Genomic DNA, 13,821 nt, shown 5'->3' with positions numbered 1-13,821 from the left:
ACAGAAGTACAAATTAATTTATCAGTAACACCCTTAAATAGTAAAGCAAACATCATTATCTTATTAATAAGCTAATCTTATTACTGTTTTTTTGGCAAATATTTGTAGTATTTCCTGAGCATTTTTCTCCATCAACTGACAAAGCCTCAAAATAAGTAAAGTGTTTTGTTCAAAACTACTTTTTTTTTAAGTAAGAGAAACTCTAGGATTAATATTTAAAAAAAAAAAAAAAAAAAAAAAACTTAACCGGAAACTTTCTTGGCCTCACTGGGGACCATGCTTTAAGTACTTATAAATCAATTTACAGGCAATACAATAATATCTGTGCATATAAGAGTATTTACCTTAATTTTTACTACCCAAACCTATTTCCAAACAGGCAGACATCTTTCTATATTTAATTGCACATACTAAAAATTTTTCACGTGCCTTGCAATTGATATATATCACTGCTCATACATTAGTGATAAAATACTGAAATTTCCACTGTGAAAATAATTATTCAGAGAAGAAAATATTCTTTTACTTTTAACTCTGTTACTTTTCCAGGTAAAGTGTCATTCTCACAAAAACAATCAGTGCAATCCAAACGAAAGGAAAATAAAAGAGAGAATGCAATCTCTGTGGTTCTTCTAATGATTCGAAGACTAAATCAAACCATTTAACTTGAGGTTGAACTTTTCCTCCTTTAAATTTGTTGTTCAAATTGGCCTTGCAGAACAGCCACAATGACTTCTGTTCAAAAGGATTTTAAGCCCTCTCCCCCACCCCCACTTTTTTTTTTAAAGAAACAATTGATACTTTCCCAGGCTAAGAGAACCCTACAGTGGCACTTGGCAAGTGGGAACTCATGCTAATCTGTTAAACCTTCTTCGGAACTGTGGAAATCCCCATCTTACGTAGCTAGGCTGCTGTTCTTTTTTAAATTGGAATATGAAACGATGGTCATAATCATAGCTGAAATGTCTCTTTTCTGTATTAACAGTCTGGGATATCTACTTGAAGGGAGGGGGGAAAAAAAGAACTAAATGCAAGCAACAGATGTGTGGTAAGAGAGTAACAGGAGAAAAGCACAGAGAGGGGTGGAACAGTTCATGGAATATATTTCTAATTTTAGGTGCAAGACCAACTCTGTAATATGAGGCTTCTTTACAAAACAGCTTGCTGATCATATTAGAAGATTTAGAGGAACACACACTTTTCCACCATTTATCCACCAGGTCTGGTTGGCCCGCTCTGAGACTGTCTTAGAATGCTAACTGGTCATGTAAACCTTGGGAATTCTATTGTTTGAGCATGATTTACTTCAGAGAGAAAAAAAAAATCTCTAAGGTGCAATATTTCTTAGAACATCGTTTTCATCCTGACCATTCCCCTCCCTCCATAACTACCACCCAGATAACCTACGGAAAACAGAAGCAGGACATGCTACACCTGTGCATGAGTCTTGAGCATGGAGAGAGAAGGGGGTCTTTGGGGGCAATCACCTGGAGGAGAATATACTATGAACCATAAAAACATAGTAAATGTCTCTGACACCAATCTGTAGATGCATGGCAGTCATGAAGTGATCAATGGCCTGCCACTGATGTTTATTACTCTGCCACACCAAATACAGTAAGGCTCATTGTACTTTTAGAAGACAAAAAAACAGCTTCAGAAAGTATAAAAACTTAAAGCATTGTCCCCGTGTATTTTATAAAAACAAAACAAATGACTTTCTTACATTAAAATAAGTGCTGAAGAGATACAAATGAGTCGAGTTATTGAGCAAATAAAAACAGGTCTGAGCTACTCCTTTGCAACCCAATAAGGCTCAGCCACATTGTATCTTTCAGATTACCAGCATCGGGGGACTCAGCTCAGCTAACAAGTTTTGGCAAGACTGTCCTCTGCTGAATATTCCCATTGGCATCTGTCATCTGTGCCAAATTAGTCCTCAGTTTGGAAGCGGAGCTGGAAGGTGGAGGTAACTTGGAAATGGAAGTGATAGCACCAGTGGTCTCAGTTATCCTTTTCACTACCGTCTTCTCCACGGAGGGAGGCTTCGGCAACCGCCTCCTCAGCCAGGGATGCCGCAAAGCCTGGCCGGGGGTCATGCGGACCACAGGATCCCATTCTAAACACTGTTTCAAGAAGTCAAGGAAGAGGGGATCATCACACCCCTTCAGTGCATTCCCCCACTCTCTGCTCTCTGGTGGGCCCCTCAGTTTCCCCCTCCGGGAACGGCCTCCGTTGAGGACCACAGAGCCGTCTGAGAGAGTCGTGACAGTGCAGTAACGGGGATATCCCTTGGAGCTCACAAAATTTTTGGCTCGTTTAGAAGCATCCAACAGTTTCTGGGAGGGCATGCCCAACAGTTCGATCATACAGGCCAGTTGGTCCCCTTCATCTTCCCCAGGCAAGAGGGGGTACCCGGTCAGGAGCTCCGCTAAAATGCAGCCCAGGCTCCACATATCGATGGGCATGCCGTACCTGGCGCCAAGGATCACTTCCGGAGCCCGGTAAAAACGGGACTGAATGTACGTGTAGACGCGCTGATGCTCATAACAACTGGAGCCAAAATCGATCACTTTGATACCGCTTCTACCCTGCTGCTTTAACAAAATGTTCTCGGGCTTAAGGTCACAGTGGATTATTCTGTTTTTGTGCAAAGCATCCAAGCACTGCAGAATGGAGTGGGCAAACTTGCGCACCAAAGGCAGGCTGAAGCCCTGGAATTTATTCTTCTTGATGAGCTCATAGAGGTTCATGCTCAGCAGCTCGAACGTCATACAGATGTGGTTGCGGAAGGTGAAATTCTCCAGCATGTGGATGACGTTCATGGTGTTGTCCTTGTCCTGCTTCCGCAGGTGTTCCAGGATTCGGATCTCCTCCGCCGCCTGCCGGTGGAAGCGCTTCTCGTTCCGCACCATCTTCAGGGCCACGTGCTGGTGGACTTTGTGGTCGTAGGCCTTGACCACCTGCCCAAAGCTTCCCTTCCCAATGACCTTGAGGACCTCGTACCTGTAAGCCACGTGATCATGGGGCACCTGCACGTAGGATCCCTGGTCGTCGTCGTAGCCACCGTTGTTGGACCCACCTGTCATGCCCTGGCGCTTCTTTGCATTTGGACCCAAGAAGTATATTTCCGGGTAGCTGAAGATCTCGTGGTGCTCAAAGGTGGTTAGCTTTTGCATGTATTGCTTCATTGCTTGTTCGGGCGTCATGGGGGTGGCTTTCACCTTCCCCATGCCTTCCATGGACTTCAGAGAGGTGGAGCTCCCCTGCCGTCGATGGATGCTCTCCAGCTGCCGCTCTGGCACCACCGGCAACCCCGCTTTCCCCACTGCGGTAAGCCCATTCGGTTGTGTCGTGAGCACTGTCCGCTTGTTACTGTTATCCTCAAACAGCTGCTGCACCTGGATCTGTCCGTGGCTGTGGCTGCCCACATGGAGGTGATCATTCATTGTGTGCTTACTGCCACCAATCTGGAATGCGGAAAGGAAACATGAATAGAATGGAAGAGGTCTGTCTGTTCAAATGGGATATTTTATACGTCAGCCCCCCAACCCCCACCTTTACCAAACCCAATTTGGTTGGGATTTACGGTCAGCATCGGGTTTACTAAACGGTCCAAGAGGGACCTCAGGAACACCCTGACAGGGACAGCGGGTATGATGCTGACAGCCTCTGACAAAATAGAGGAAATAGAGGTTAGTTGGCTGGGTAAGGCTACAAAACTTGGGATCCTGAACAAAGGACCCCATACATGCTGCACCTAACAGACGAGCAGCTTGCTGTACATATTGAGGGTCCTTAGAATAAATTCCCTGTGGAGGCAGAGAATATCATTCTTGCTTATCATCCTATACCTAACAGTTAGCACGGGGCCTGGCACAACACAGGCATTCCACTCAATCCACACTTGATATCAAAATGGAAATAGGATACAGAAAAAGCATGAGCATGGAGACTCTACTGGCTCCACCTCCCCCAGATCCTAGCACCTTTCCGCCTCCTCTAATAGCTCCTGACTACCCCAGGGCAGGGACGTCTGTCTTGTCCATTTCTCTTTCTCCATTGTTTAGTTAGCTCTATTCTGAAAACACTGGTATGTTCATTCCGGTCTTCACTACTTGGAAATCTGATTACACCTAAGAAAATGCACGATCCAGTGGCAAAGAACACTGTACTTTTAGGCTTGAGAGATCACCATGCCGATACACACTGCAAACCCCTAACCTATTTTTAAGTTTCTGGGCTTCACTAACTGTGATGACCATTTAAGGCCATTCAGCCCAACAAACCAACTGTTGCAGATTTTTGGGCCTTCCTTTGGTCAATGGCTCAGCTCTCTTAAGAGCTGTATTTCTCTGGGCTGCTGGGATACTCAGCTTTTCTATTTTCAGGCACACATGCCATCCCTGAACATTGCTGTCTAAACAAAATGGATGGTGTAAGCCAAGGCCCCCCCAACCTCCACTGAGAATCTACTGGGATTTCTTTCTTTCTTTCTTTCTTTTTTTTTCCATTATCATTGCAAAGAGGTGAGGTGTGGGAGAGGACTAACAGCCAGGATCCACTCCCAGTTGGGAATTCTTGACACCTGACACAACCACCCACACATCTTAAAGCACCCTGCTAGATGGTTTTTACATGAAATCTTAAATAAAGATCAATTTGTCATTCACAATCCATCTCATTCATCCCACCACCATTCGCTGAGGTCTAGCCACATAAGTGGCACTCCCTACCATCAAGCTTACAATCAGCTCGTTGAAGTCCTTTACCATCAGTATTTTTTTTCTATTATCTCTTCCTAAGCCCTACCTTTTGGGCTTTATCTAGCACTATAAGCACAGAAGTGCTCTGCATATGTAATATATAACAATTCAGGAAACAGTGTGACATCGCCTAGACCAGGGGTCCTCAAACTGTTTAAACAGGGGGCCAGTTGACTGTCCCTCAGACCGTTGGAGGGCCGGACTATAGTTTAAAAAAAACTATGAACAAATTCCTATGCACACTGCACATATCTTATTTTGAAGTAAAAAAACAAAACAGCAAAAACACCCACATGTGGCCCGCGGGCCGTAGTTTGAGGACGCCTGGCCTAGACTATAAAATGAAATTCCAAGACCTTACTCGCAGACTAAAGACTTTCAAATTTTCTTTCACTGACACATGCCATGCACAGTGACTATCTGAGCAGTGAGATTTCTCTCTGCATTCTTCCAAAACAAGTAGACTATAGCATAGTACTTGGGCATGTCTGAAGCGTGATTTCACAGACTGAGGGATTTTATTTCTCAGACAGATTTCTGGAAGACTTCTAGTTGATCCCTCTTAGTAAATACATAGATGATATTCCAAGCTAAGTGAACTTATCTCCTGTAAGGGTAGCTGGACAGGTTATTTTTTTTCCTTGTTCTATGCCAAAAGCAAGAAGTCCATAAAAATGGGGAAAGCCTTAGGTATATACAAAATTAGTACAGGTTTGCTCACTGCTGTTGTTCCCAAGCCTCACTCCCTGCACCCCTCTCCCTACTGTGGTCTTTTGAGCACCAGGGAATAAAAGGAGCTGGAATTGGAAATATCAGAACCATTCTCTTTAAGGTAGCATGGAGCGAGGTCAAAAGAAAACCTACATTACCAGCATACATGCTACAAAAAGCATGAGGTTTCATTAGGGACAAAATTAACCTTGGGGCTTCAGGAATTCCTAAAAAGATAGCCAAGTAAAACATTTTGAGCGCCTGAAACTGACTTGTTTTTGCAATAGCAATTTTAATGTCCTGCATAATTTAAAAAACAATCACCGAAGTTTAGTGACTAGTACTAAAGAGAGCTTGCCCATTAACTTGATCACTTCCTATCTTTCCAACGGTCTTCTCTTGGTCTCCTCCACAGCATCAGTTCACCTACCTAGAGGTGGGTGCAAGAGTTCCACAGGGTTCAAGCCTCAACTCCCATGGCTTCTCCTGGTTGATCATGACCACAACCACCCAGGGGCTGACATCTGCCACAGCTACACCTCGAGCTCAGACCTGCCCAAGCTATGTCTCCTGAGTTCAAGACCCATATGTCCAAGCACAGATCAGCCGCCTTTCCCACGGGCAACTCAAACTCAACTCATAATTTTTTTTACCAAAACTATGTTCTCCTTCCCTCACCCTCAATTTCTGATAAACAAAAGGCTTCACCTCCCCATAGTCACTCAAGCTCTACACCTGGATGTCCTCCTCCATGTCTCACTCACTTTCCCAAGTCATCCTAAGTCTCTATCCCACACTGTCTCCCCTCACACTCCTGTTGTCTTTCACTGGGACAACTCAAACAGCCTAACTCGACCCCTTGCTTCTAAGTCTAGAATTCCTCAAATTTCTTCTCTCCGTAGTACTCCTACAGTTACTATTCAACAGCGTCACTCTGACAATGCCCATGCCTTTGCTCAAGGCCCACAACTGCACCCATTTCCACAGACAGTACAAGAACTCACAGGCAAGAACACAAGATCCCAAAACATGGAGCCTACATGACCCAAGTCCTTCCAACGTCATGTACAACTCGCACTAGTCTCTCCAAGGGTAACAGAGCTGGATTCCCCAAGACCTGTGCAAACACCATTGTTTTTTTTATGCTCCTCTGCTTTGGGTGAAGTTATTCTCATAATGGTGAGGAGTCCAGGGATTTTCAAGCAGACACATGGGAAATGAGTCGGTTTCACCGCTGATTAACTGTGACCTTGGGCAAAGTACTTACTCTCTGAACCACAGTGCCCTTATCTGTAAAAAGGAGGTAACAAAGATACTTTCAGGGCTATTAGGAGGATAAGTAAGGTAGTACTGAGTAAAGGAGAACTATTATTATCATCCTTTCCTTCCTAACCACACTTAAGCGGTAAACTCCTCATCAACCCTCAATGTCCAGTTCAACTCTCACCTCCTCTGTGAAACTCCCTTTCCCTTCTACTGTGCTGAGATATTGGAACACATTTTATTTTACTGCGATTCTTTTACCACCTGATGTACCCACCCAGCTGTGAGCCATTCCAGGGCAGGGTTCCTCTTATCTCTTAAAGTCCCTATTGATAGAAACCCAAACATTCAGTAAGCACTCATAGTTATCTGTTGAATGGAAAAAGGCATGTCAGTATGTCCTTGTTAACTCACATCTCTGAATTATTTTTTTTTTTATTCACAGGTCTCTTATTTATATTTATTTATTTTCTTTATTGATTAAGGTATTATATATGTGTCCTTATCCCCCACTGCCTCCCCTAACCCCCACTCATGTCCTCACCCTCCCTGGTGTCTGTGTCCATTGGTTAGGCTTATATGAATGCATACAAGTCCTTTGGTGCTACATTACTCTTGAGAAGTACCTTTGTACCTTCCTAAGAAAACATGAAGTTAACGCCCAGGGGATTGCAAATTGTCCCTAATGACCCACATCACAAGATGTGAAGCTTGTAGCCATCAGGGGAGACCTGGAGGCAAATGGCAGCAGTTACAAAGTACCTGTAGCAGATACATCAACTAAACATGTAAAAGCAACATGTGGTGCCTTAAAAACTTTCCAGGTGTTAAGAAATTCATGGGAAAGGCGGACTTAGAGTCTCAAACTCTGTAAAACTCTTTAACATCAAAACCAAATTTGGAAGCACCATTAACTGGTCTATAAAGAGGGGAGGAGACCCTAGAAAAGCCAAAACATTTCCAGAACACATATGCCAGGACAGCATCATAAACTAAAGGATCCTGAGAACTCTCACTCGGCCTCATGAAGCCTGAGACTGTGGCTTCTTCCTGTTTGCCAATGCTTTCCTAGCACAGCGCCTGCCACATTTAAAAATGTAACTGAGAGAAGGCAAGTGTTAGATACCTACAATGCAAGTGTTAAAATGGAGGGACCTACCACAGCCTTCTCTGACCACGAAATACGTATCAAAAATTAGGTAAGAACAATAGTCTCACCAGTTTTGTAGTTTTAATCTCTTCCTATGATCAAATGGAAAACAGGAGATATTACACTGTGCTAACATTTCTGGGCATTTAAAAACTTCTCTGAAGTCATCTTAGAAACGTTGTATAGTGTTATGGGAATAGAACTGAGTCCAAAAGATTGGAATTTTAGCTCCTCCTCAAACAACTGATGGTCTGTGCAGCCCTGAGTCAAATGTCTACTTCTTCTTCAAGTTATTACTGTTTTGAAAAGTATGTTTAATTCTTCTTCAATTCTAATTACTTCATAAAGGTAAACTAGCACCTTGAAAAGGCTTTAAACATTAAGACACTTCTAAAAGTGATACCATACTAATTTTGGGAGTTAAAAAACTAAGTATATTAATATCTCCCACACCACATGGAAAAAAAACAACCTAGTAGTTAAAAAGATAGTTACTGGATATACTTTTAGGACAGAGATAAACAAAATGACTAAGTGTGCAATAATATATCCATGGAGATAGGAAACAAAGAGCAATGGACTAGATAAATTCCAAAGTTCATAATCTTTATCATCATATGTTTATCCACCTACTATGTTATTTACAAGGGAAAATATGGGCAGGCTCCTATGACAAGATCATTTTCCTCTCATTAATGCCCCTCCCCCCCCCACACACACACACTCCTTCTAGAACAGCTTTTCCCAGCTGCAATTGCTGTGGAATTAAACACTTACAAAAACCTAAAAGCCATATGGGAATATAGATCTGCAAAGGTTCTTGCATTTATAATGAAATTAATACAATTTCCTAGAATTAGCCGTGTCAAGCAGTATGTCAAAGCTAGACTCAGGAGGGCCTGGCTTGGGCTCCAGCCTTGATATGAACTGGCTCGGGAATCTTGACCAAACCAGTTAACGTGTCAGTTTCCTCATCTGTAAAATGAAGGAGTAGGATCACATAAATGACGTGGTCTTTTTATACTTCCCTGTTCTAGGAAATCTGCCATGTTGTGCAAATAAAATAAAAATTAAACAACAAAACCCCAAATCATACTTGCAAAAACCAAGCCTCTAATGATCAACAGCATACTGAAGCTCACAGGTCAGTTAAAACGAGGTAAACCAGACAGATGCCACAGCAAATACAAGTGCCCCTCAGGAGGAGTCCTAAGAAGCATCCTCACATCTGTTCCTTTTCGGGCGACCACAGACTACTCCTCCAGTTTTCCCTAATCCCATGACACATTTCAATTGCAAAGAGGCTCTGACCAAGCAAAACCAACCCTTATAAAACTGGAATCCAGATGCAAACCAAGTATTTTTCCCCCAAAGTCATGTGATTACATCCACACATGGGAAAATGGATGTTATGTCCTCCCACTTGCCAGGTGATTCCAAATAAGCCCAAACCCTTAAAAACAATGGCAACTCCTCAAGTAAAAATGTCACTGTGACAAGAACATTCAACCGTAAGAAACCACCCAGCCTACTGGCAGATTCTCTTCCACCACCAACGGTCCAACACAGACGAGTTCAACCTCTGTGTCTGGATGTGTCAGGAAAGACAAAGGACGAGAGAGACGAGTAAGACGGACAACAAAACGTTTTCCTATGAAAGCTGTGCACATCTGTCCAGGCCTCAGAGGACAGACTCCACTCTAGCCATCCTCCCCTCACAAACAAGTTTCTCCATAATGCATTACCCTCAGACCTACTCCTCTGGAGGCTGGAAATGGCCTTTTCTACCGCACTCCACTTCCACTTGACAGATCCATCCTCAGCAAGCAGCCCGCATCCAGAAGGATCTCAGGCAGTTCCTCTGGGAGATCCAATGGGAAAGAAGAAGACCTTGGAAACCGTCACCTCCGCCAAGTGCACACCTCCTCTAGGCTGGCAGGCACCGTCCAAGGGCCATGACTGGGAGTTGAGAGCTGGCACATGCTGAAGTCCAATCCAGCCGGCCAATCACTGCAGCCACCATTCCGCAGGGCTCTCCCCTCTCTGGCCCTCAGAGGGACCCCAGCATCTACCAGGTGCCCTGTGCCCTGCCCTTCGCTTTCAAATATCCAACTGGGTGGCTTGTTGTTCTGACTGCGACTGCGGCTCTTACGTTTGTTAATGTTAATTACAATTTCTGCTGTGCTCAAACCTGTAGCACTCATAAAACATGCTTCCACACGCGGAGGACAAATGAGGGTGCTCCCTGCTGGCTGGAGCCAGGCCTGGGAGGCTCTTTGGGGGATCGATTTTCCGGGCAGGACTGTCTGGCTGTCCCCTAACACAGATCTGTTTCTATAAATACCCACTACCCAACGTGGGGGAGGAGAGATGTTTACCCGGTCAGGGAAAGGAGCTCTGGGAAGCAAGGACACACACAAAAAAAAAAAAAAAGAAGAGGGAAGAGAAGGAAAGCAGCAAGGAGGGAAGTTCGGAGGAAGAGGAGCGCAGGGGTGGGCGGGCTCCGGAGGGGAAGTGAGGGGCCCACGCCACGAATCCTCCTTTGTGGCTGCAGCTCCGGGCTCGCCCGAGTTCCAGAGGGCGGCGTCCAGGGGAGGCCACTGGCCAGGGGCGCACAGACACTGGCTCTTCGACCTCTCTTCTCTGGCGTCAGAACCCAACAAGTCCGGGCGTTCGTGCCCCGGCCCCTCCCGCACCCCTTCCCCCAGGCCGCCCGCGGGCAGGGTCTCACCGTGTGGGCTGCAGCCGCAGCGTTGCTGGCCCGGAGGGGCGGCAGGGCGATGGGGGAGGGCGGGCCGGTCCCCACTCCGCTCCGGGGGGGGCCCGCTCCGAGCGCCGGGGAAGCCTGAAGCTGGCGAACGGCGCTGTCCCCTCCTCGGCCTGGGAGCCACGCGCGGGAGGAGACAAAAGAGGGTCAGGGGGGGAGAAAGGCACCCGGCCCCCGCGGCCCCGCCCCACCCCTCGGGACGGCGAAGCCCGCTCTCCTCGGGGGAGGCACGGGAACAGTAACACCGGGCGGCCGGGACACAGGTCCCCGGCGCTCACCCGAGGGCTGGGCTCGGGCAGCTGCAAAGTTAAGTCGGGCCCGGGTGCGCGAGTTCGCGACCCCGCGGGAGCCGCGCTGGGCACGGCTGGGCGGCCCACGTTGCAGGCGGCGCAGGCCCGGAGCCGGGTGGGACCGCTGGCCGGGGCGCCTCCGCCTCGCCGAGCCCGGACGGTGGGAGGCCAGGGACCCAGCCCGCCCGGCGGGGTCGCGAGGCTCCCCTCGGAGCAGCCCGGGGCCCGCGCGCAACAATGAGCGGAGCGAGGCCGGCGCGCCGTCCGCCGGGGAGCCGCCGCGGCGCAGACTTTGTTCGAGGTCCCGCAGGTAGCGGGCGCCCGCGCCACGAGGGCTGGCCCGGGCTGGGCGGGGGCCGGCGGGGCCCTCCTTACCGGTCGGGTAGGCGGCGGGAGCGGCGGCCGAAGGTTTCCTGGTTAACATGGCCGCTGGAGAAGAAAATGCATCTCAGGGCTGCCGTCTCCGCCGCCGCCGCCGCCGCCGGTCCTGCTGCTACTTCTGGCGGCCGCCGCCGCCGCCTCCTGGCCGCCCTTCCCGCAGACCTCCAGCGCCGCCTCGCCGCCTCGAGTCAGCTACTGCCGGACACACACAGCCCGCTGCATCCCCTCGGCGCGGGCCCGCCGCCGCGAGCCCCCCGCTCTCCTCGCCGCCGCCGTCCTCCTCTTCCCCGGGCGGCTGCTGCACCCCCCGGCCCGTGCACATGCCTCGCCCTCCCGGAGCCGCGGGCCTCCCCGGTTCCCTCACATGGGGCGCGGGGGGAACAGGCTGAGCCGCGAGGACCTCCTCGCCCGGGAGCCTCCTCCCGGCTCGCGCGCGCGCGCCCCCGCGCACACTCGCTCCGGCGCCCGCGCTCTGGGCGGCCGGGGAGGGCTGCCCCGCCCCCGATCCGGTGGCCGCCGGTGCAGGCCCCGCCCCGGACTCCCCCCGAGCCCGCCACACACACTCACGCACACCCCACCCCCACCCCGCCGCACACTGGAGTCCCTCCTCCCACCCAGTCATCTGCATGGCCACCCCTCCACTCCCCGGAAAACTCTGCAGCCTCGGCGGGCCCTCCGCCTCTCCCTTCTGCCATCTGCCCTGCTCCCCGGCTCACGACCTTTTCCCCGCCCCGGCCTCTCCAGCCCCTGCAGCCCCCCTCCCGACAGCACCACCTACCGCTGCTCGCCTCCCACCAGAATCGCTGCAGAGACCCCCTCCTCTTCTATGCGCGCCCCCAAATCCAAACGCATTTTCAGCTTTCTAACCTAATGGCTGCTCGCAAACAATACTGTCCCCCTTCCGTGGCTTCACCACCCCCCTCTCCCCAATTTATCTTGTCAATAACTTAGTTGTGCCAGGGTCACCTCTGTAAGTCAAGCCCGGTGGAGGGTCGCAGTATAGCCTGGTGACCCCCGAGCCTGGGCGAAGGAGGGGGCTGTTGTCCCACCTTCACCTCCACCACACACACCCTCCCGATTTACTGACGCCAAGTGACCGCTCTCCAGTCGATAGGACGGGGGGAGGCTGAAAGGCGCGCGTGGACGGCTGCTGGGTAAGCAGTTGGCTGTGGGTTGCTAGGCAAAAATAAACATCAGACACACCTCTCATTTCCTTACAACTCCGGAGCCCTTCCCCAGCGCGGCCACAGGCAGAGCCACACACCTTCCTCTAAGCTCGCTGCAGCAAGCGAGCGACACCTTTAATGCCTCTCATCCCCAGAGACAAGTCCCTCTCCCCAGTCCTTCCAAGGCACGTGGAAAATTCCCCTGCCTTTTTAACTTGTTATCTACGGCCTCTCTTCCCCTTGCAGACTGAAAAACTGTTCGCCCAACTCACACGGTGCCCTGTAGTGTGTGGGGTATATGCCTTTGTCCAAAGGTCACAGGTTTTGTCACTTCAGCCTTTGAGGGGGCTGGGGCGGGGAAGAGCAGGCAATTCCTGGTGACTGGATTAAGAGCTATGCTGTGCATTTCCTTCCTGAGATATGCCAAGTTTCTGACGTTCTCCTGGGGACCTGGATCCTTCATGCTCTTTGCCTTGGGCATCTGCCAGCCAGCCCCTGGATGGACCAAGTTTGCAGGCCTGAACTAGTGCAGATTAAGATCAGAAGAAGGCCACCTCCTGTGGAGTTCCATCATCCCTATTGTTTGCAAATTGTCATAGCAACCTCCCAGAGAGATCACCCTTAGCTTTGTACAGATGTCAAAAAATGGAGTGTATCAAAGGTAAAGTGTGACCCTCTCAGTCTCCAGGGCTCCTACAGGGGTATTAGACATAGGTGGCATTGGCAAAGGGAACAGGTGCGAAAATCCTCTTGGTGATCTCCTAATAAAGTAGAATCACACTGAAATAATCAATCTAATAATATGCTTTAATGATGACCTGATTCAGCCCCAGAAAGAAATAATCCCCTTTGCTTATCATCACAGACTATCACGTTCACATTCACTTGGGGAAACATTTAATGTTCAGAATTAACTGATGAAAAGATGCTACCTAATAGCAGAGAGTAAGTTAGAATCCATTTCCTTACTCCCACTGTAATTCCACTATGCTTTCTAATATACCACCTTGGATTTTTAAGAGCCTCACATCACTTTTCCTATTTTCTTGTTCAAAACAGTTACTGTTATACCATTTTTCTTTTTAAAAATATTTTTTATTGATTTCAGATAGAAAGGGAGAGGGAGAGAGATAGAAACATCAACGAGGAGAGAGACTCATTGACTGGCTGCCTCCTCTACACCCCCACCTGAGATGGAGCCTGCAACACCGGCTGGGCCCATTTTCCTTTTTTTTTTTTTTTTTATACCACTGATGTTCAAAGGAAAAATATTGAAGCAATAATTTAATTTTAATATAACCTGATGCCCCTTCTCACTTAAATTATT

At 48.5% G+C, this 13,821-nt stretch overlaps 1 protein-coding gene across 1 annotated transcript; it reads right to left on the bottom strand.

Moving 5' to 3' along the window:
- Positions 1-1,546: 1,546 nt before the first annotated feature.
- DYRK2 (dual specificity tyrosine phosphorylation regulated kinase 2) lies at positions 1,547-11,825 on the bottom strand. Its single transcript, XM_079775641.1, has 3 exons — positions 11,323-11,825; positions 10,622-10,770; positions 1,547-3,470 (listed from the first exon to the last, which is right to left on the bottom strand). The coding sequence occupies exons 1-3, from the start codon at positions 11,369-11,371 to the stop codon at positions 1,863-1,865; spliced, it is 1,806 nt and encodes a 601-aa protein (XP_079631767.1). The 5' UTR covers positions 11,372-11,825; the 3' UTR covers positions 1,547-1,862.
- Positions 11,826-13,821: the final 1,996 nt, after the last annotated feature.

This window comes from Cnephaeus nilssonii (assembly GCF_951640355.1).
Source record: "Cnephaeus nilssonii genome assembly, chromosome: 6".
In the NCBI taxonomy this organism is placed as follows: Eukaryota; Metazoa; Chordata; class Mammalia; order Chiroptera; family Vespertilionidae; genus Cnephaeus; species Cnephaeus nilssonii.
This window is presented reverse-complemented; position numbering and strand designations above follow the sequence as displayed.